Source organism: Astatotilapia calliptera, chromosome 4 (genome assembly GCF_964374335.1).
Source record: "Astatotilapia calliptera chromosome 4, fAstCal68.1, whole genome shotgun sequence".
NCBI classification, from domain to species: Eukaryota; Metazoa; Chordata; class Actinopteri; order Cichliformes; family Cichlidae; genus Astatotilapia; species Astatotilapia calliptera.
Window position 1 is genome coordinate 22,032,272 of NC_137425.1, and position 23,976 is coordinate 22,056,247.

A 23,976-nucleotide genomic window follows, 5' to 3' on the forward strand; every position below is an offset into this window, starting at 1 on the left:
GTACTTGTGCATACTCCGTTTATTTCCTTTTGGCTGCTAACTTTCTTTGACGAAATTGGAAAATGGCTCCTCAAAACTAGATTTACCAGAGAGGACTGTTCGGTTACTAAAACAAAAAAGCTATTCCACAAAAAAAAGAAGAATAAAAAGTAGTCCAGCACTTTAATATAACCATTCTTATAGTCACGCATGTCCACGATGTTGTAAATCGTTCATGTGAAAACTTGGAAATTCTAATTATCACTTTACAGTCACTTGCTCAGGGGCGCGCCTTTTCCCCCTCGAGGGTTTTCACGAGGGATGAAGGGTCTGTCTCTATCCCTGCCAAGTCAAGCCCACTTGGTCACACCCTTCCCGGCCAACCCCCAACCCCTACACCCCACCTCCTGCTCTGCCCGCCATGTTCTGTAGGAGGAGGAGATACGTGTAGTCCTGGCTTTAGCTGGCTTAGCACTAGCAGCATATAGCTAGGCGGAGGCGCAACAAGCTCCTTGAACGCCCAAATAAGTACTCCTGTCTCGGTTTCCCCCTTCTCTTTTTGGAATTAGCTACGTTTTTTATTGGTTTGACTTCCACTTGGAGTGACACGAGTACCTAAAGTATCCCTCTCAAAAATTCTGGTAAGTTACCTTCGGTTTTCAACACAGTCGCGTTGTTTTGTTTTTCTGGGGTGTCCTGTAATCCAGTTTGCTATGGTGATGTCTCCACTGAGCTCCCGTCTTGGATGCTAGCTTGAAGGATCGCTAACTAGCTTTACATGCTAGTTGATTGTCCTAACATAGAAAGTACTTTATGAAGCTAACGCGAACGATTGTGCGTTACAGTATAGAAGTGGTCATAAAACCGGTAAATAGTAAATTGTGTTACATCTAGATGGTGAGTGATCAACAGTTGTGTTGTTAGTAGGGTGCTGGAGGGGATGGTGTGTGAACTGGCTGTTCTAACACAAGCTCTGCTAGCTTTGATTCAACTTTTCTGAAAGCCAGGATTTGAAATCGTCTTGTAAATTGACGCTAGGCGGTGGTTGGTATCTCGGGTGCAAATATCTGTAAGTGGAAAAAGTGATTGCTGCAGTGTATTTTTAAGCTACAGCAAACTTTTCCGGGTTATGTACTTTTCCAGTGAGCTGAAATGTGTAGTCACCGCTAACTCAATCAATGCTAAGCACTAGAACTTGCCGCAAGTTTGCACTCAACTAGCTGTAGTTAGCGGCAAACCCCTTAGTAGCAAGTGTGGTTGCTATTCTATGTTAGAGTAAGCTCGCACTATTTTATACACATACTTATTTCACCTCTATCACCTGGATTTTTTGACTGAACGGATTATAAATAACATTAAGGTAGTTTACTAGCACCAAACGAATGTTAGCTAAAGCTACTTTAGCTTATGTGCTAACTATCAGTCACGTCAGTTCAAGGAGGCGCCGTGATTTTAAAAAAAGAAAAAAAGAGCCACTTAAATTATTTTTATTTTCTCTACCGAAACACACATGCTGTTATAGAGACGAGGGCTAGACGAGAGCATACTACAGTGACTCAGCAGTCCAAAACTTAACGTACTTATTGATATTTTTAGGGAGACTCGTTACGACGTGGGCGCTGTCCGTTTACTCGCCTGGTTTCCGACAAGCAGCGACTAAAGTGTTTGGTTTTTAGATCATTAATACTGGCAAGGTTTTCTTTTCTATTTTCAACATAGTCAAAGATGTTTGAGTAAAACCTCTCTTTTCATAGTCGCACTGAACCCGTATTGATGTGGCCTGAGAAGAGGGGCAGCGCTTCCTTTATTGTCAGGGTGGTCAGTCAGTTACGGGGGTGACAGATGCATCATCACGGTCCTCCTCCCGTCCCTGTCTTGGCTGGCTTTGTTTCTCTCGGCTAGCAACATAGGACAAAAGGTGGGGTGATGCGTCGATCAGATGGTGGCCTCTCCTCCTGTCTCACTGTCTCAGAGTGCACGGTTGTAATAGCTCACTTAAACCCACTTTAGTACTGTTTGAACAAGTGTTAGTGCTTATTTGACGCGAGTTTGGCTTTTGGGAGCTTAATCCTTGTGTCTAGGAGAAGATGAAGATTAATTACTTATGAATGTTGCTCTTGGTTGTACCATATGTAAAGGGATGGTTAAGGAACTGGCTGGATGCCATTACACAGCCTATTATACACAATGTCATTCTGAACAGACAAACATAGTCTTGTCACATTCACACACAGGCGCCTGGTTGTGCAAGCCTACTATCTCGAGATCAGCTTTACTCATTCTGTGTGACAAGGTGGACCTGTTCTCAATGCGCTGATTCTGAGCCCTTAATGCTAATCACAGTTTACCTAGCTTTTGCCAAAACACACACAAGATAAGTTGGACTTGTTATGATCTAAGGTGACTCACTTAAGTCAAGTGTTCTACGTGTTTCTTTGGGATATATTCATTCAGATATTTTCTAGGACATGAAAAACCCATTCATCTTCGCCAGGCAATATGAACATGTTTGGCTGAAAAACATGAATCATTCTTTGATCTAATGATTGGGGTGATTTTGTAAAACAAGGGTTAATTTTTTACCCTCTTACAGTTAAATCCTATACATGTGGTTTGAGAAGATGCCTTAGTGGGTTCTCTCTTGATGCACAATGACATTCAGATTCTGTGAAATCTGGTGATGTGAAGCCCCTGGGTGATGTGAATGAAGCTGAAAAGTTAAGTTTGCATCAAGCGGGATTGCCCTGTAGGTTGTGGATTCTTCTTCAGGTGAAAGTGAGAATCAGAAATGAAGGACGGGTGTATTGATGCTGTTTGAGGGCTACAGGGCCTCTTTGCTTCTATGTCACCTTTATGTAGAGAAATGGGGGGTAGAACGCGTGGAGAAAAGTGAGTGAAAATGTAGGACTTAATGGTAAGTTTGGAAATTATATTTCTGTAACTTGATTCCAACTGTCAGCTATACACATCTATATCCTATTGCCGGTCAGGAGTTAACATTTATGGGTTTCCTCATGCAAGCAACATGAGGCAGAACTTCTCATTGCGTTTGATGTGAACTAACCGTAATGAAGGGGACATCATTATTGTTCCCTTATTTGGTTATTTCCTTGTCCGGGGTAGATTTCTCTCTAGCGATAATAGCAGTGCACAGAAGCTTGTTGAAAGCTATAGCTGAACTCTAACCTCAGGAACAGATTGGGCTTGGGTCTATAATGTTGTATCTCCTCCATGATTTTGTTCTGTTCTCCTCTGCTTCATCCTGCACCGGGAGTAATTTGTGTGCACACAGTGTAGGATGATTTTAAAAATTGCCCAATTGCTCTCTTTGCCGTACCCATGACTGACTTCCTGCCTGCCTCGTCCACCACCCATTGTTTAACTTCCATCGTCTCGCTACATTAGTGGACCAAAGAACTGCTCCTGAAATGTGCTGTGGTGCATCTAGTGGAATTGCCTTAAGTTGCTGTGACATGTGGCATGAGTGGCTGTGATATGGGTACCCCAGTGGGAATTGAAGGGTAGTGTTTGGCCATTACTCATCGTCTGCCTAAATGGGGGAGGAAGGAGCTTAAGAGACGCACCCACTCTGGGTTGCAATCTTTCCGTTGAGAGCGGGCACACTGGTGCACCGGGGAGAAGATGGACCCATTCATAAAGCAAGGCATGCTAGGATGTTTCTGCTACTAGTGTCACCTGGTTTTGGGAGACCTGCACCACAAACTGGAGTGTAAAAGAACTCCTGTCTTATGGAGTTTCCCTGACTGCCTGTTCTAAATGAATGAATTGATGTAACTCTTTGGTCCTTTGCGTGTGCTGTGTGCACTAACAAGTGACAAACTAATATATACAGGACTCGTTAGTTGTGGGTAAATCTCAAACTTTCAGTTTATTCACAGAAAAGTCAGAAAGGTGTGGTCTTTTTTTCTTTTCTTCTTTGGTCTCAAAGAGAAAGAAAGTTGTAGTTCTGTTCAGCCTAATGTGTCTTACTTCATGCTGATGGTGTTGATACTGAAACGACATATTGCACATTCCTGCACTGCCGGCACAGCAACAACTTCTGAGCACTTCCTGCCAAGCCAAGATTAAAGCTTTTGTAATGATGGACCTCTGGTGCACAGACATTAATGTCTCAGTCACACGTTTCTTTCCCCGTCTGTATCTTTAGATATTCGTAGTTTGGCGATACAGATTGTTAAATACATGACAAATAATTTCATTTTATTTAAGATGAACACTCATTGCGTGCAGGTGATTTGTTTACAGTTGGTCAAAGCCGGAAGGTTTTATAAGTAAGCGGCATTACAGTATTATTATTAAATACTGTTGATGGAATTCATAGAAAGTTGTAGGTATCTGTGACATGATTTGCAATTCAAAAAGGGAATATCTCATAATGCGCTACTACATCACTGCTGCTAGTTCATGCTGTTGAGACCAATCGTTATTCCTGTCAGGCGATACACATATTTATTTATTTATTTTTGGGGGGAAATTTATCACAACTGTTCTGTGTATATTAGTCCATCAGTTCACTGGTATCTTATTTGGATTTGTAAAAAAGTGTTTTCCACAGTAAGGCCTCATTTGTTTTTTGTTTTTTCTGCTTTTGACCTTTGCATGTAACAGTAAATGGCACTTTGTCCCATTTGACTATGATGGTAGTGCGGTTAGTGTTTTTCTCAGCCTGTATTTAATGGGTTATTTCTGTTCCTCTTCCTCCTTCAAAATTAGTCCAACTCTATGGCCATAATAAATGCATATTTGGTCTGTTGTTTGGCTGCAGGGCACAAGCACTCTTTCGCCTTTGCCTTCTGTCGCATTCTAAGGAATGATCGCTGGGTATTTTTTACTTATTTACTTCATTTATTACTTTGTCTTCCAAAAGCGAAAATCGCCAAGGATTAGACAATTGTTGCATGAAAAACCAGGCGATATTAAAACACCACATATTTAAATATATTATAAATGGCTTTGTGTTGAAATAGAGAACAGGGTGGACTAACAGCTCATCTTTAATGTGTGTGAGTCAGATACAGACAGGCCAGAAAGAAAAGAAGGAAGAGACTGAATGGGTGGCGACAGATGTGTTCGAGTTCATCTGGTGCCGTTAAAAAGCACACCCTGGACTCAATTATTTCACGCTTAAACTGCTACCCCGCATTGTGTGCTGGCGGTTTGACGGGATGATGACATGCTTACTGATTTTTGACATACTTATAACCTGCACTGTCAGCATGAACACATATTTCTTTAGACAGGCACACAAACACAAGTCTTGTGTGCAGTCTTCTTTTGGGATTGGCGTGAACTAAGCACAGAAGGACTGAGTGAAGGCAGGCTGGGGATATCTACTGGCTCTTGTGTGTCAGGGGTGGGGTGGGGGGTTTGTTCCGGGATGTGAATGGGGGTTGCAGGAGGGTGGGATGGACAAGACAGACTCTCCTCTCTTCCTCCTGTCTGCTACGGGTGAATAGGTGATTATAGCAGCAGATGTGTCATTAGGTCTGAGCAGTATTCATGCGGATGCAGGGTGAGGAGGAGGGTGACGAGGGAACGTTCAGAGAGAGAGAGAGAGTGTGTGTGTGTGTGTGTGTGTGTGTGTGTGTGTGTGTGTGTGTGTGTGTGTGTGTGTGTGTGTGTGTGTGTGTGTGTGTGTGTGTGTGTGTGTGTCATGCTCTACAGGAATCACGTTTCATTGGCGTTAAGTGAATTTATGGGATGTGCCAAGTTGTTTTCTTATCCTTGTTTCTTCACCCCCGTCCCCTCCAGCTGTCTTTCCATGACATTGCTAGACAGGAAGCTCCCTGAAACAAATGCATGCACAAGTTGTCTGTATTTAACTTCTACATACATTGAAAAAAACGCGTTCTTGTGCTTAATAAAGTCCACACAGACTTGTACTTATGTGTATGAAAGAACTTTGTTGGGCTTGTCTGTGCACGCCTGGCATTGAGCTCTGATCAATGAAAAGGATAAGTCATCATAGGTTTGCCTGGAAGGCATCGAGGCAGGCAAAACAATGGGCACCGACATCCCAAACTGCAGTTTATTACTGATAACAGTAATAACTGCATTTGCAGTCCAAGCACAACTCTGTTAATGGGGGCTTGCTGTTCTTTTCCAGCACCAGCAACAGATTTAAACGTGTTATGTAAGCCTTAGGTGTTGCATACTTAAGCGAGTTTTCACGGTCAAGAGTTTTTCACATGGCACTTGGGTGTGTACGTTACGCCGCTGTGAGTCTCCACCCACTATCCATACTTGTCTCTGTGTCTGGCAGGAAGTGATTAGTGGCTGCTTTGCTGATCTTTTAGAAACAAGTACTGAGGCGTCATCAGTCACTTCTGTGGTATTCATCTGACTGGAAATGGATTATCTCCCCTGCCACCCACCGGAGGGTGGAAACTCATTCTTACTGTTAATGCTGTGAAGATAAAGGCGTCTCATTCTCAGACTTGTTAGAGAATTGTGGTTGAATATATTGGGGAATTAAAAAAGCAAAGCTCTTATTTTATATATACAGTGCTTATTAGACCACCTGTTGTTTAAAAAAATGTTTTAAAAAATGTCACAAACGAAATGTTACTGAAATTAAGTTTTTATACCCAGAATTTAAGCCGACACCCTGGACTTTTCTGAGAACTCAGAAATTACTGCTTTTTCTGCTCAGCTGTAATTTGGCATCCTAATCAAAAAATAATAATATGCTTCAATATTTTTTTTCTGCTTTTGAAAAACAGTAAAATCAAAAACAATAATTTTATATTTTAGCATTAAAAATAAAAATTTTATTAAAGAGCTTGTGCACACTGATGGATTAACCATTTCAGTGATTGCCAATACTGTTAATTTAAATCTTTGCAAAGATTGTGGTCAAGTTACTGCTGGTGAATTACATTGATAACTTCTATGATCTTAGAGCAATATTATACATACACGTTGCTCTCTGTGTTATATTTACACCATATCAGGTTTTTTTTTAAAAATCCCTGAACAATATTTTAAGGACTTATTTGTACTCCATAACCTGGTGCTCAAGATTAAAATGTTAGATTATTGCAGACCTCTTTATATGGCATGTTGTTTCATTGTAATTGTCTTCACATTGTCCTCCAAGTTCACACAAAGAATATGCACCTGAAGCAGTCTTGGAAGTGCTGGGGAATGGTGTGACCACACAGATTTGTTTAGTTTAACAAAAATCTTCACCATCCGTCCTAGTAATTTGCCATCGTGTCAAAGTTACTGTAAACTTAAGTGAAATTATAAAAGTGGAAACAATTCTTGTTCACAGCACCGTGACTTTGTATGATATAGAGGGGGCATGCATGGAAATTGCTTATCTAAGTGTGAAAGTATGAAACATGTTTGTCTAGTTTCAAAAAGCGCTTACAGCTGCTCTTGTGATTACACATCGATGTGAGCTTACTGTTTAGCTGTGGAACTTCATGAAAGACATTCAGATTAGCGTGTGACTTCAGCTGTTCAGAAATCTGAAATATAGCAACGCGTAGGTTTTTCTTGGGCTATTGAGGTTTTGAGTTGTTATTGCTGGCATGTGACATTACTTTAGGGGTGTGAAACTTATTAAAGAAGATGCATATTAAGCTGATGTTATGTTTAAGATACTCTGAGTGATTGCAAGTATTGTAGAGTGTGCTTGTTTTTTTTTTGGGTTTCTGGCCCTTGCCTATATTTGTTTTTCATATTGTTCTGTAAACTAACCTGTTATTTGTCGTCTTGGTCTAGGTGATGGCATGGTCATGTGTTCAGCCGGCACTGTGGGTGTGGAAATGGTTTTAACAGACGCTGTGTTGGAGGACTCGGGAACACTGCACTGGCCTGGAGGAGCCTCATAAACAACCGCGTACATCCACAAACCGCTTTGTTACAGGAAAACATTAACAAAACACCGCCGTGACAAAGGACACAGAAACGCGGGCAAACAACACAAGCTTCACCTGAAGGGCACGTTTGTAACTTCTGGGTGTGTGTAACCCAAATATTGTTGGTGTCCCAGCTGCTCTCCTTGTGTGAGAGTGTACATTTGATTTCTTGTCTGTCCCATCTTAACCGCCACCATGCCAAGCACCATCCGCCGGCAGATGAAGAACATGGTTAACAACTACTCCGAAGCGGAGAAGAAAGTCAGAGAGGCCACGTCCAACGACCCCTGGGGGCCGTCGTCTTCACTCATGTCGGACATCGCCGACCTCACTTACAACGTGGTGGCCTTCAGCGAGATCATGAACATGATCTGGAAACGACTCAACGACCACGGCAAGAACTGGCGCCACGTCTACAAGGCGCTCACCTTGCTTGACTACCTGATCAAGACGGGCTCAGAGAGAGTAGCGCTGCAGTGCAAAGAAAACATCTTCGCCATCCAGACTCTGAAGGACTTCCAGTACATCGACAGAGATGGCAAGGACCAGGGCATCAACGTCAGGGAGAAGAGCAAGCAGCTAGTGGTCCTACTCAAAGACGAAGACCGCCTCAAAGGAGAGAGGTGAGACCTTTTTCTTTTTTTATTATTATTATTTTCTTGCAGCAGAGTGCATTGCCGTCCTTTCTGCACTTCTGCTCTTCTGCTTGCAGCACAGGCATCAAATCTTAGAGAGGTCAAACCAACCACGACCTTTAATACAGAGGAAGCAACAAAGTTCAAAAGGCTGTCTTAGTCTACGTGACTAGATCAAAACATCTGTATTACGCGAGAGATTCTTATGTGTAGTTTAAGAGATCCATGCCTTCTTACTAAAACAGTTAATCCTTGGAAATAACTCTGTAACACTTCTTATCTTTATCACTTGTAATGTGTGCAAAGAATGTTGCTGGCTACAGATTTAATACATTTCCTGTCTTAACAGTCTGGCATGACTTTGTTCTTTCAGTGATTTTTATTTTATTTATTTTTCCCCCCTTCCTCCACTTCAACTCGGTGGCGTATTTAGAAATATGTGATCACTCCAAGACTTGCAGTTTTGACACCTGCCTTTTTAACACACACACACACACACACACACACACACACACACACACACACACACACACACACACACACAGTCTCGAACTGTACACAGAACAGAGAAAATGTTTTGGTTGCAACTGTAGTGTTTCCAGTATTATCTTAATTGGTCTGTGGGGATTTGTTTGACAGCATGTTTAATCTAAAATAATCATTTTGGCACTTTAGGACTGAAACCACTTGAAACCCTGATTCTCGGGGTAATTCTGCTATTAGATGTTCTCGCTTTGTTTGGTTTCATGGCTCCATCGTCGTGTCACCCTAGTATCTCATTCTTATTCGTTCTGTTAGACCTAAAACTAGAGTTTCTTAGCTTAAGTCAAGATGATTGATCACAGATATTAATCATATATTATCCCTTTTGTCCTGCTAGGTCGCAGGCTTTGAAGACCAAAGAGCGTATGGCCCAGGTGTCCACAGGGAGCAGTCATATGGGATTTGGCCGAGGCTCATCTCAACCCAACCTCTCCACTTCCTACAGTGAAGAGTATGGCAGATCAGAGGGATCACCTGCTTCCTACCATGGTTGTGAGTACTGGATTATAATTACCAGTCGGCTTAACACATAGAAAGGTGTCACGCCATATGTTTAAGCAAAAAAAAAAATCATGCAGTGCACTCGATTATGGTTACTGTATCACAGTTGGTGTAACTTTGGCCTACATCCTGAAATCTGCCCCTCCCCCTGTCCTATCTCTGGCTAGCGCTCCTGCATTCCTTAATTCTCTCTTTCACACACACACACACACACACACACACACACACACACACACACACACACACACACACACACAGAAGAGGAAGAAGAAGAAGGCCCCCCAATCATCTTTTATCCACATGGCAAAGGAATCTGCTTCCCTTTATAGTGATGCACTCGTTTCTCTAGAGACGCATGACAGTGACAATGTAGCAGAGTGCACGGAAACCACTAAGGGTCAGTTTTATAATATTTCAGACCTCTTGTCAAAGCATGAAATAATATCCCTTTCATTCCATGATGTAGAGTAAATACAGTACAGGGTTGTTCATACTCAGTGACATCTTTAGGTGATTTTGCTGGAGTTTCTAAACGGAACTCTTTTCCTTTCACACTCTAACCTCCCACCCAGTTCTTTGTACACAGCAGGATGACTTTGTGTCTGTGTGTGTGCGTGTACGCCTATGGATGTGGGTTTGTTGCCATGCATTTGGTTTCAGGCTGCCCAGACTTGTCTAGCATCCTTATGGAGTGTATACCAAGCTCTCATTTATGGCCCACATTCCTGTGTGTACATTGTGTTTGAGTGCGTGGCTCAGAGGCGGAAGCTACAGCAGCTGAGTCATCAGTGCAGAAACTGATGGAGGATCTGGCCAATAGGCGTTAGGCTGTGGGAGTTGCTAGGGGAGATTTTTGGGATTCCAGACAAACTTTCTGAGTATTGTTATCCAGACAGGGTGTGAATAAATGGCCGTGTGAGACTGTAGGTGTAAAGCCGGCCCCCAGTTACCAAAATTAACCTCACCCTGGGCCTAAAAATCTCTACATTTTATCTTTTATCTTCTGTGGTTGATTCTTATACATTTGGATAATGGTGCCTTTTTATTTCAGCATTTTAACAAGTAAAATACATAAAAATAATCGGAAAATATCTAATCTAAAACATCTAGTAATTACTGTCCAGTAATTAAAACAAAAAAAAATATTTGGCAGGTTTTATAGAAATAGTTTTATAGTGTCACATACTCATGTGCCACATACAGAAGAGACAAGGTTTGAAACCTTGTCTCTTCTGCCACTTATCTAGGTCACAGAAGCAGTCTAATGGGTCAAATTATGGTTAAGTGAAGGTAGCGCGTAGGCAGCTGCATAGAGCATCTGTTGTCAGATGGGGTTGATATCAGAAATAAGTGGCACAACTGGTTTGTGGGCTACTCTGTGTTGTTGCTGGTCCATCAGCCAGCTACAGAGAAGAGTGTAGTTCTAGCATACGAGTTCAACAGTGTGTTTAAAAACATGCTGGATGCCAGTACACATTGCAACCAGTATGCATTTGACTAACACACAGCATCATCCACATGTGCAGTGTGCAATGTGGATGCATACAAAAACACCTCCAAATGTTAAGTACATTTAACAACAAAAAAAAAACCCTGATGTACAAAGACAAGAGACTGTGTCTGCAAGAATGGTGGCTGCTCATGGTTCTCACACATAGAAAAAACTCTCGTGTGCAATTAGCACCACATAAATCCACGCAAGATGACACAAGTGGTCATCAGCCCATTTCAGCACAAAAACCCAGCCTCCTTCTCTTCATAGCTGGAATTGCATGGTGCTCATGCAGCCTTAATGTAGTTGGATGCCTTAGCTTTTGTGGAATTGGAATATCATTAAAGACAGCATGAACCAAAGTGGAGATGCCAAGATAAGAAATTATTTAACTAGCGTCTTATCAGCTCTTTAAAGATTGAAAACTAAGGATGTTGAAATGTTTTCTGAAACCAGGCAGAGATTTGTCTGTAACATATGCCAGAAGACTCGATTATCCATATATGGTTCATTCCCACAGTGGTGGGTAAGGAACTGGTGTGTTTTAGTTGGCTTTCAGTTTTTGTTTATTTGCCTTTCTGTTTTGTGGCAGCTCAGTATGTCTTCAGGCTCAGTGGTCTTTTTAAATCTAACAAGAAAAAAGTATTTTTCTTCTGCTAGATTACTGCATAGCATGTGTGTGTTTATGACATAATGGTAAATTTACTAGGGAGTCAGCACGTGTTCTTCAAGAGCCAAAGCTTTTTTTTTTCCCCCCCTCTGATTTGTCAGACATAATTGTGTTTGTATGGTTCCACTGTGTCTGTTTTAGCTTTAGTACAGCTGTTCAAGGCAGGCATAGATGAGGTTGAAGCCATAGCTCACTGTTCCAGCTAAACAAACACCTTTTACCTCAGGTACTTTCTCAGGAAATGCATAGTCTGGAGTCGGAGCAGCAGAGACACGGGTTTGATGAGGAGCAAGGAAAGGAAGAACATCAGAAATATGGAGCTAGCGCTGCCACAAACGATTATTTTGATAGTCGACTAGTCACCGATTGTTTTTGCGATTAGTCGACTAATCAGATCATGCATCCATTGGACGTAAAACATACAGCTTATTCCACTAGCATGCATCTGCTTTTATATAACTATCAGCTTACAGCTTGAAGTGTTTAAGGTATGTGCTAACTAAAAATAAAGACAAGATCACAGTTTATTAAACTTTTAATGAAATTGAGATTGTCTCGGTGGAGTTTAATAAACTCAGCCGTCTGCTCCTTGCTATCTAAAATATAACAGGACACTGGAGTAAACTCTCGACCATCTCACACTTCTGTTTAATCAGTTGTCTGCTTGACGTTTATTCGGCTGTGTGAAAACTATAACTTTAATCTCAGCCAAACCGATTTACTCAGGAACAAATAAAACGCTGAAAAAGCCAAATAATAACATTTTTAAGTTATCTAAGTGACTTATATATCATGTTAAACCTGAGTAGCGAAAGACCGCGGGGGGTTTGAAAACGATGTGCCGGGAGTTGAACCTTGACCTCCGGGCCAGCTCATCTCCGAAAATGTCGGAGCACTTTTGTAAATATGTGATGTCTTGATAAATCAACCAGATATTTGATGTTTACACAGCTACATTCTCGCCTGAAAATATCCGAAAACTTTATTTTGTGACCCAAAAAGAGTAATATTAAAACTAAGTAGCTGCCGCCATCGTTGGAAACTGGAATTGGCTGAGCCACGCTATGAATTCTGGGATAGGTTGGGTCACGAAGGACACACCCGACCCATCCTTCAAATCTGGGGAAATTAAGGACGCATTTGTCGGCTGCATTTGGAGAAGTCTTCGAGTTTGGACAGCCTTCGTCGCGTCGCTGTAATGTAATCGGCCTACAAATGCAGCCCCTGAATTTGGACACAGCTACGATACTGGAGACTGCTTCTTCTTCTTCTGTGTTTAACAGCATCTGGCATCCTTGTAGATGTAGTGCTGCCATCTTCTGTTTCAGTCCGTTATTACACTCTTAAATCCTACTATTTATTCCTGCATCTTTCAGAATCTCACAAAGCTTCAAACGACGCGTCGACTATTGAATTAGTTGTCGGCGATTTCGATAGTTGCCGTAATCGTGACTAGTCGACGAATCGTGGCAGCCCTATCTGAAGCCAATACCTAGAAAACCCGCACAGGTGTGGTTGTTGCTGTCGTTGTTTACAACACTTTTTGTACTTGCATGGGATTTTGAATATGCACATTTCTCTGAGTCTGCAGACTTTAACTGAAGACTTTTGACTGTTTTTTGGCTAAACAAAAACTTGTTTTCGGTTTTTGACTAACCTAAAACGGTAAAGGTACAGTAAGCAGTGGAAAGAAATGTAGTTGTGCAGTTTATTGTTATGTGACAGTATCTGCTCTTGTGGTCATTTATTGCATAGTTTTAGAGTTTCACTCAAATAAAACACATGCTTGACTTTTGGTACTCTCTTGAATGAAACGATTTGACTTTTGCGACCATTCATCGGATTATTTCTTGAAGCATCCAGAGTTGACAGTGGTGAAGCTTTTTAGACACTTTTGTTAATGATGATCTTCTATGTAATAGATAAATGAGGCTTTTGTTTCTGCAGAGCACGGGCTACATATGAGCTGTTTTTGTGTTACTGGCTATCAGGTTTCTTTAACCATTTCAAAGAAGACTGGGCCTCTTCATTTTAAGGGAAATGTCTTTTTTGTACCATTTCTACCATCTTCTTATGATGGAAACATTTGATCGGGCAAATTGTCTGTGTACGTTTACAGATAACTTGCTGATGTGATATGTATTTTCAAAAATGTCTTTTCAGGGTAGGAGGATGTTAGTCAAAGTGAAGTTTCAAAGTTAGTCGCATCAAAGAGTGAAACTAACATTTAGTCTTTCCGCACGTCATATTTGTGTTACTTGGGTTTTTTGGCCTTGGGATTCTACAGCTGCTCAGGGTTCGACGTATATTTAAAAAGAAATGAAGCATGATTATGATCATGAAAAAATAAGTGTGCATATTTGTAGCCAAATTGGCAGTAGAAAAAAAAAAATGGCTGGCGTGTTTGTGTGAAGGAGAGAGGCGAACGAACGAAAAACAAAAGTACCCCAAAGGGAAAATTTGATCAGTCCTTCTTTTTTTAGTAAACAAAACAAGTAACAGGTTAAAAGAAAAGTGTGTGTGTGTGTGTGTGTGTGTGTGTGTGTGTGTGTGTGTGTGTGTGTGTGTGAAGAACTATCATCACATAGAAAAGCACACGTTAAGTAGAAAATCCAGGTCATTATACATATGTTCTTTGCACACCCACAACATTCACGGAGAAATAAAGTCAAAAGAATGACATGGCAAGAAAAGACAAATATGATGATGGCCTCTGCTTCCCATGGAAATGAGTTTGTTTCCACACTGAGACACAGTCACACTTTCAGTTCAGTTGAAGCCGCCATAGTGAGTGTCTCTCTACGCTCTTTCTTATTATGTTCAAGCCAGCTGGCGTGTATGTTTGTTTGTTTGCCACGTGCGATGTCTGCGTGTTTTGTGCTGCCACATGGCCCGACTTAATCCAATAAGCTGAACGGACCTATCGTCTCCCACGGGCTTGCAGTGAAGACCTATGATCACACACACACACACACACTGTGCTTTCTGTGCAGGCTAATAAAATGCTAAATGTGTCTTGCATTACTACTGGATATTGTGTGATTGCATCTGTTGTGACAGAAGTTGTCTTAAAGTACCTGTTAGGGAGTTTTTATTGTTTTATTCGATTATGCTTCAAATGTTATGTTACACATATTTCACCAGACACAGTTTTCTGTAGAAACAGGAAGCTGACCCTGTGACACTGACATTTACCGCAAGAGGACTAGTACAGAAATACATATCCGCAGAAGTTGACTTGCATTATATTATTCTTAGAAATTGACTTGCAACACACATACTTTGTGACACACACACACAGCTTACACACAGACAGCATCAGGACCTGCATAACAGGAAATGTGATTATATTTGCATATTGACGATGTAACCTATAAAAATAAACGAATGCTGCAGTACAGGGTGACTCTCTGAGTTTCACCCGTGCCGCACGTTATCAATCTCAAGTGTCTCAGTGTTGTTTACTCACCTGACTGTTTGTTAACTGTAAATCTCTGACAGTACCAGTTAGTGCATAATGAACTGTGACGTCTTGCCCTGTGGCAGTAACATTAACATACATTCTGAATTTGCTGCTTAGCTACGTCTCCTAACGCCGGTTCAGAACTGGAACAGGCCAGACCTCAGACCAGCGGAGAGGAAGAACTGCAACTGCAACTTGCCTTGGCCATGAGCAGAGAGGCTGCAGAGCAGGTATGCACACTTTGTCGCACATGCGTATGCTAACATGCCAGACATGGCTGTTTCAAGTCGAGGTGGGCAGATTGATTTGAATATCGAATATATGTCAGAATACTTTAATAATCCCAAAGGAAACTGGATAGCAGCATTGGTGTCAGTATCAGTTTCTATCATTAAAGTTTGTTTGTGTGTTTGTGTTTTTGTTTTTGTTTTTTTAATGAAAAGGAGGGGAAAAAATACCTTAAACTTCCACTATCAAAAATGTCTGAAACCTTATGTGTTAACGGTCATGTCAACTATAGGACATTGAGTTGACTTGTGTTGTTTAAAAGTGCTTCATGGCATTCTCACACCAATAGTTTGTTTTCTCCGTATCAGCTTTTGCCCCATGGTTTGTGCATCACTGCCAACAACATGAGAATGTTCAATTCACCTTTTGGCCTGATGTGTCCGGCCAATAAGCGGAAGGAAGAAAAATAAAAAATAAAGGTGGTGTGTTCTGGACTTCTGGAGAATATGGAGAAACTACGTTAATTTAACGTAAAGTTTCTAGCCCATAAAGACATTTGCAGACCTCTAGTACCGTGCCACATCCTAAAGAACAAAGCATACGTGGCAGTGGCAAGTTGTTTAGCTCAGAATTGCGATATACTTCTGGTAGTTGGTTCAGATTGGGGGCCAAAGGGGAAAATGAACCAGAGTTTGATTAAAGCTGACTAAACGCAGCAGGTGTGAAAACAACCTTAGAGAAAGGCACACTTATATTCCAGGTCTTCAAAAAGCCCATATTCAAAAACAGCTGAAAGGAGTGTTTTGTTGTGTTAACTAATTATTTATATAGGAAAAAAATCACAGTGATTTAGTGGTCATTAAAATGTCTTCAGAGTCATGAGCTTTGTATGTAAGCTACCCTTCTAAGTCCACAATTGGCATTATTGGCCCTGTATTTACTTTGCATTAGCTTGATGTCAATATTTTCAGTATTGCACAGCGCTAGTTTTCAGTAAACATACAATAAATGAGCCTATTTTGCAGTAAAAATAAGATTAGTAGTACAAAAACACATCTTTAATTGAACATCACTTTGAAAAATGCCATGTTGAGAAGAATGAGATAAGTTACACATGGGTTGGTCTTTCTGTGTGTGTGCAGGAGGAGCGCATACGCCGAGGAGATGACCTGAGACTACAAATGGCCTTAGAGGAGAGTAAGAAAGAAGGCCCAGGCTCTGCAAAAGTTGCCAAGAAGAAAAAAGAGGTAAAAAGCACATAAGCGTAGTGGTTGCGGTGACTCAGTTATTCCATTATCGCAAACACGCTCCTGAAATAGTCTTGTCTCTCCCCATCTCCTTTTTCTGCCTCACCCTGTCTGCTCCCTTCAGTAGCCGTAATGAAGCCGCTAACTGGCAGCAGACTGCCGAGTTTATTTGTCATTATTCTGCCTGAATAAGTGCCCGGCTGCAGTTTGAGGCCACGGAGAGATAAAGAGTTGAAGACGTACGGTTGCACGACAATGACTCATGTTGTTCTCAGTGCGTAATGACATAACTACCCTCTATGTTTGAACAGTATTCATGTGCAGGATAATGGCCAACGGATTGTCTTTCCTACTTTTTTCCATTTCATATATTCCGTGTATATCTTCAATCACCCCCTTTGTATATTTCCTCTTTTGTCTCCATGCTTAATTTTCCTTTTATCTGATCTCCTGTCGTTTTGTTATTTTCTAACCCATGGGTCTCTCTTTGTAGCCACAGTCCACTTTGATGGATCTAATGGATGTCCCCGAGCCTGGTGCCAGTGCTGACCCCTGGGGCACGGGAGCTGGGGCCGGAGCTGCTGCTGCATCAGCTGACCCATGGCAGCCTTATGGTATATACATACACACACTCTTGCTTTCTTGAAAGTTGTTACATCATGTGAGATCTACATACTAGGGCTGGGCCATATTATACTGTTCAAGGTAATACTGGTACAAAGCTAGGCAACGATAAGAAAATGACATCACGGTAGAAAATGGGTAAAACGCGCATGCGCAGTGCCGAAAAAGCACGGAGAATGCACGGTAACGGAGAATGTGAATGGGGAAAGTAGATTGAGTGAAAAGGATGAGCCAGAATTGTTTTGTAAAAATGGTGCAGCTTAACTGGTTTGGTGTTTGTCCGTCAGATACACAACAAAGCACTTTTTTTTGTAGAACATGCAAGTGGGGCCGCTGTATTTGTCGACTAAGGTGCTTGTAAATCTGGAAGTAATCTGGGTCCTAAACTCCGTCCTTTAAAGTCCCGAAGTCAAACAAACGTCACTGAGAGTTTAAAACTGTCTAAATTCTTTCACCTTTAATGAAATGATCATCATTGCTGCTTTACCAGGTGTAACTATGAAGTTTAATATCCAGGCAGCCATGAAAACAGAATTCGGAGTTAGAAGTTAGCAGGAAGTTAGCGGAAGTTAGCTCGCTAGTTTCGCTAGTTACCTAAACATGATATAGCATGTTCTGACTGAGAGATTTCTGAAAAAATTCAAACGTACAGCTCTGCTATCACTTCCAACATAAATGAAGACAGGAAACTAAACAGCAGTGATATTTGTAAGGTTACTGAAGTTGGGCTAGCTGGTTTATAATGATGTGCTACGTGATCGCTAGCGACACAGCTATGTTAGCACAACATAAACAGTGAAGCTCGAGGATGAACACTAACACTTTTCCACTCGATAAAAGTTAACGTGAAGGTTCCTCATGGTTAGAGACAAATGCAATCGCATGGCAGGATGCTGTAAACAGACCAAACTTCAGTCAGGAGAACAATTGAGACAATCCATCCACAATACGAGGTTAGTCAATAATATACTGCAACAACAAGGGAATAGAGCAGCTGTGATAGAATACAGCATTAATGAATCAAAGGTACAGAAGTGGAAGAAGCAAGAAGAATGAGTTGAATAAAGTTTGATTTATCTGACTGCTTTGTTTCACTTAATGTGCCTTATAATCCCATGCACCTTATGGTCCGAGAAATACGTATTTGACTTTTTTATTTGGCACACTGTGGTTTCATGTTGCAAAGCACCTCTTTTTAACTTCAGTGGATATTATACATGGTTATGCTCAGGATATGTCAGCCCATTTCTACTGGAAATACCTTTTGGTTAAACTTTCAGCAAGGAATTTGCATTTGCACTGTTAAATGTTTATACAGCTTTAATGCACATAAAAACAGCTGCTTGTTTAAGTAAAATGAATGGATCAGGTTTTTTTTGCGCTAGTAAAGTTGTGGAGTTGTATTTTGTCTCACAGAAATTATATTGTTATCGCAAATTTTCCAAATATATATCGTGATATATATTTTTGACCATATCGCCCTGCTCTACTACATACTATCACTGAAAAGTTTGCATGTGTGTGAAAGAGATTTCTGCTCTCCACCTGCCGCTTGCAGGACTGTGACTCTTTGTTACACAGGAATGCTGCTCCACTGGCTCAGCAGCATTACTGCACTGAGGGTTGGGGAGGGTGAGAGTTAGCGGAAGACATTGTGAAGGAAGGGATCATGATGCTGGGAGAAAAGCAGGCTCGGGGAGTCAGATATGTAATAGTCCTCTGTCATGATGAGGTTGGCGTGTGAGAGGGAGTGTCTATGTGGATAGATTGAACTGAAATGAACTATGCAGTAATTACTCAGTTTATTTCAGTATTTGTTAGTCTCGGGTTTACAGAAAATTTGTTTAAATGTTTGATTAAGGAAGGGCATGATAGTTTCTGTTGCAGCATAATCACAGACGAAATCACATATGTGAGATTTTTAGATAATTATAACACAGATTCTTTGGAGTCCTAAATGAAATCACATGATCCCTCGCACTGTTTGCTCTCTGTACTCTGTGAAATGTACCTAATGATAAAATTTGAGGACTGTTGAAAGAGCGGCAGCCCAGAAATGAGGGAGCTTACTGCGTTTTTATCCCTTATCTGTCGTGTGTTTGGTTGACCGTTCATTCTGGATTCTGTGATGTAATTCGGTAACATAAATAATTTTTCAAGGATAAGGTGCTTGTTGGTTTTCCTTCCTCAACTCGAGGCTGGACTGATGTATTAAGTGAGGCCCAGGGGGGCTCAGCGCATTAAATTAACCCTGCTTTTCACCAATTCACTCCCCTCTCTTTACCTGTATATACCTTTAATCCCTCACCCACAGAACATTGAATGTCTCCCCTTCCCTCCAGGATCTGCCCCTAAGCCAGCAACCTCAGTGGACCCATGGGGCACTTCTACTGTCCCACCCATCAAGAGCAGCGATCCCTGGGCGCCCAACTCCATTCCTGCTTCTGACCCATGGGGTTCTGCAGCAGCCCGCCCCAAACCCTCCAACACAGGTAACCTTCTCTCTCTCTCTCCCCCCCCCCCCCAGCCCTAAACATAGCCAGCTTTGCTGCCAACTAAGTACCAAGGTGACCTGTCATGTTGCTTCTTACATTGTGATTAATAAATTAAAGTTGCAAGTACACAATGTTTTAAAAAGAATCATCCGATTTCAAAGAGCTTTTTAAAAATCTTGCGGTGACTTTTAGAATACATGGCTGAATTTAAGTTTCACATAGAGAGCTTACAATGTTTACAACTGTGCAGTGCGTTTACCTCCTGACACACAGCATGTGTCCGTGTGATTGGTTTGCTGTTTGTCCGTCAGATACACAAGTCGGTGCATCCACTGCTGTCGTTATGTTACCCACTGGCAATCATGTGAAACTCACGAATCCCTGTATGTGTTTCGATTGTTACTGAATTAAAGCACTCTGAAATTGGATGATTCTTGTTTATACTTTTTTGTACTGTATAATTTTCCAAGGTTTTAATGAAAATTCAGTCGACTTGAAGACTCAAACTCACAACAGAGCAACACAGCACAAAGTATTCATTGTCATTCATACTCATATTGTATTCCATTTGTCTTTTTATGTATTTGCTCTGTGTTTATGTGAACTTTTGTCTACTTTGTGTATTGTCTTGTATTCTTGCATTTGTGTATGCATTTTCTCCTTTCAGGTAGCTTTGACCTGTTGAGCGCATCCAATGGTACATCCAAAGAAGACTTCTCAGAGTTTGATAGCCTGCGCTCTTCCTCCTCTGTCCCCACTGGTACTCACCCTGTCTTTGTCTCTCTAATGACATGGAGTCTGTGTTGTTGTTGTTGTTGTTGTTTTTTGTTTTTGTCAGTGTCTGTCTGTGCAGATGCGTTGCTTCTGCATGGCAGAGACACACACATGTCTTGTGTTTATATGTCAGTATCACCAGACTGGAGCAAAGGCAGCATTATAACCACTAAAATTAGGTTTTTAAGCTGATTTGGCAGTAATTGTATCAAATTGTGGCCGGGAAACAGCTCTTTGCTCCAGTCTGGTTCCATTTCACTGTGGTGTAATCTGGGGCAGCTTTTGAAGGTACATTGTTAAATAAATTATCAGACTCAGTTTAGGGAAACCCTCTCAGATATGACCTGATTCTTGTTAAATCTCGATTTGGGAATTTACATCTAAATTTAAACTAATCCTATTCACAGCTCCATTCAGGTCTGTGTCTGATAAGGTTCCAGTGAACAGTTTGGACGGTGTTATTCTCTAGTCTGAGTGTGGGAGGATGATGACTTTTGCTCTAGCTCAACACTAACGCAGCACTAATGCAGTCCAAGAGGTGGTGAGGAAAAGGATAAAGTGAAGCGACCTTCTACGGAGCGGATTTGCGCTCCAGCTGAAATCTACAAGATTTATGGGGCATTGTAGGCCTATCTCATCTTACCATGGCTGTTTCTAAGATCTGCTACACTTCATTTCTTATTTTGTGGCAGCAGTTTTCATCTTTGACATTTCCGTTTGTGTGTGTTTGTGTGTGTTTGTGTGTGTGCATGCGCGTGGTGTTGCTAGTAAGCTGGGTTTATGAGTGCATCAGTGAATGTCTCCACTGCTATCTGACTGCTGCCACAACAAACAGCCAGGCTGTCTGCCTCTGATGTCTTCTCATAATAGCGTCTTCTGATCATTTTATGGCATCAACTCAGTTTCGTTTTACTCTCAGTCTGAATCTGGTTTGCTCATGTGCTGATAAACATGTCCGCTAGTAGGTCGGCGACTCTGAGAAATCCAAATGGACAGCAAGTTTAGAGAACAAAACAAAATAGAATACCACAGTAAATCAATTCTTTTTGTTCAAATACTACTCTTCGGTATCGTAGATGCCTTCAATTATTTGCCGTGCCCGACTGGAGTAGGCATTAAATCCATAATGCTTTGCCCAATTCTGAAAGCAGCTCGTTCAGCTGTAAAATACGACTACCTCTACTTTTGTTCTTCAGGTGATATGGGCATTGCATCTTCTGTCCCCTCCCAACTCAGCCTGGCCAGCAGTAGCAGCCTGGACATATTTGATCCCCTTCCCACCTCAGCATCTACTTCCATCATCACAAACCCAACTAGAAAGACTCCTGAGTCCTTCCTGGGTCCCAATGCTGCCCTGGTCAATTTAGACTCTCTGGTGACCAAACCGGCCCAGCCTGCGCCAGTTGTCAACCCATTCTTGGCTTCAACAGGTGGGAGAGCAAAGAGAATGTGAAATCTAATATTTTATATATTTATTATTATTATTTATTTATTTTCTAACAATCTTAGTGGGATGGGTGAAGAAAGTGTTAGCTTTGAAGTATTTTAGCGAGTACTTTATATAATGTCCAACTGACATAGCCCAACTAAACACAATGTACTGTTGTACTAATGTGTTTTCTTCCTTTGTTTGTTATCCCCTCACTTTATTTAGGTGGCTCTGCTCCAACCCCGGCCAACCCCTTCCAAGTGAGCCAGCCAGCTCCCCCCACCCTCAACCAGATGCGCGTCAGCCCGATGCCCTCTGGCTTTGGCAGCATGGCAGAGCCCATAGGCCTTTCCTCCATGCCTCCTCAGCCCGTCCCCATGGTCCCTCTGACAGGTATGGCCCCCATGGGCCACTCGATGCCTGGAGTGGGTGCTGTGGGAGGCATGGGGATGAGCGCAGGGATTCCATCCTCCATGTCCATGCCCCAGCCCCTGATGAGCATGCCCCCCCAGGCTGGGACTCAAAACACCGGAACCACCAACCCGTTCCTTTTGTGAGAGGATGACAGGGAGAGGGACATCATGGAGTAACCCTTCCTTTTACTCTTCAACTTTAGCCCCTCAAGAAGCTTCAAAACGAACAAGGAGACGTCTTATCTCAATTATCCATTTATAACCAACTCCAAGCCAGAGTCCCAGCAGGACCCTCTCCTACCTTATCACACTCCCTAACTCCTTTCTTCTCTCTTTCTTTCTCTCCTACAAGCTGCCTAGTCCTGTGTTCCATGCTGATCTAATGATAATGTTGATGACCACAAAGAGTTTGCATCAGTCCACAGACTTTTTAAGAGTAGCGTCAGTGTTTACAGTTTTTCCACTGAGGCAGGACTTGGCCACAGTCTCTCCTCCCTGTCCTTTTCTCAATCATTTCTCCCTTACTTCTTCCCTTTAGGACCGCTCCTCTCCTCTTCTGTAGTGGAGTGACAGGAGAGTCTGACTGTTCTAATGCCAGGATCTTATCTCTTCACTAGAGCTAATCTTTTATAAGCCCTGCCAGCTGGTGTGTGTGTGTGTGTGAGAGAGTGCACATCTCAGTACTTTTACACTGTGTATTTTCCAGCGAGTCAACTTCCACTCACTGGAGTAAAGATGAGAGATGGTTAGATGTGTTTATACTCTGTGTGCGAGTGTGTGTGTGTGTTACAAAGCAGGAATTTTGCACAATTGTTTGCTTTTTTCTTCTTCTTTTGTTTCTTTCTTTTTTTCTTTTTTTTCTGTGACTGTTGGGCTCACCGCTACACCTTAGCTTAGGGAGGACGTCCAGCCGCTTAAAACAGCCGAGTCGACACACACACACAAACACAAAAACACAGTGCCTCGGCTCATGGTCACAACTCTCATCTGGTCACTTCCTCTAATCTCTGAACTTTCTTCAGACCCTCCAGATGACCTTTGACCTCAGTGGTTCACAGGAATAACAATGAAAGCTTCTCAGAGGAGATGTTTTGTTTGTTTGTTTTTAAATATCTGTGTTTTTGCTCACATGCAAGTGTACTGATACTAACTACTACATGTTGAGCCCCCCCAAAATGTTTGTAGTGAAAAAGACATGAACTGTGGTGGCATCAGTATTTTTTGTTTTTTTTTGCTATATAAATAGGATGCAGTGAGGCATCATGGGACAGTTTTTTTTTTTTTTTTTTTTTTTTTTTTAAATTTAAGTTTGTTTCAAGGCTCAAAGGGATACGTGTGGAAGGAGGGTTGTGTTTGTGTGTGTATGTCTGTGTGTATATGTGCGCGTTTGCAGGAGAAATGCATTTAGTTTCCAAGTGTACTTTCATGAACAAGTTTTCCCATTTCTCAGTCTGATAAGTGGAAACTGATTTGGAATTAGTTTCTGAAGTGGAACTCAAACAAGGGGCAACTTAGGCATCAACGACCTTAAGTGTGTGTGTGTGTGTGTGTGTGTGTGCGCGTGCCCGCATGTTTGCAGCAGATATCAGTGATT

At 41.7% G+C, this 23,976-nt stretch overlaps 1 protein-coding gene across 3 annotated transcripts; it reads left to right on the forward strand.

The window, feature by feature from the left end:
• The first annotated feature begins 393 nt into the window (after positions 1 to 393).
• epn2 (epsin 2) lies at positions 394 to 23,300 on the forward strand. Of its 3 annotated transcripts, XM_026165456.2 has the most exons (10): positions 394 to 620; positions 7,732 to 8,491; positions 9,384 to 9,538; positions 15,290 to 15,402; positions 16,543 to 16,647; positions 17,141 to 17,261; positions 19,614 to 19,763; positions 20,434 to 20,526; positions 21,737 to 21,970; positions 22,195 to 23,223. In XM_026165456.2, exons 2-10 carry the CDS (start codon positions 8,064 to 8,066, stop codon positions 22,524 to 22,526), a joined length of 1,731 nt encoding a protein of 576 aa, XP_026021241.1. In that variant the 5' UTR covers positions 394 to 620; positions 7,732 to 8,063; the 3' UTR covers positions 22,527 to 23,223. The 3 variants fall into 3 exon arrangements, with proteins under 3 accessions (XP_026021241.1, XP_026021243.1, XP_080157075.1); XM_026165458.2 differs by lacking the exon at positions 20,434 to 20,526 and having other exon boundaries at positions 22,195 to 23,300; XM_080300949.1 differs by lacking the exon at positions 394 to 620 and having other exon boundaries at positions 7,655 to 8,491.
• The last annotated feature ends 676 nt before the right edge of the window (positions 23,301 to 23,976 follow it).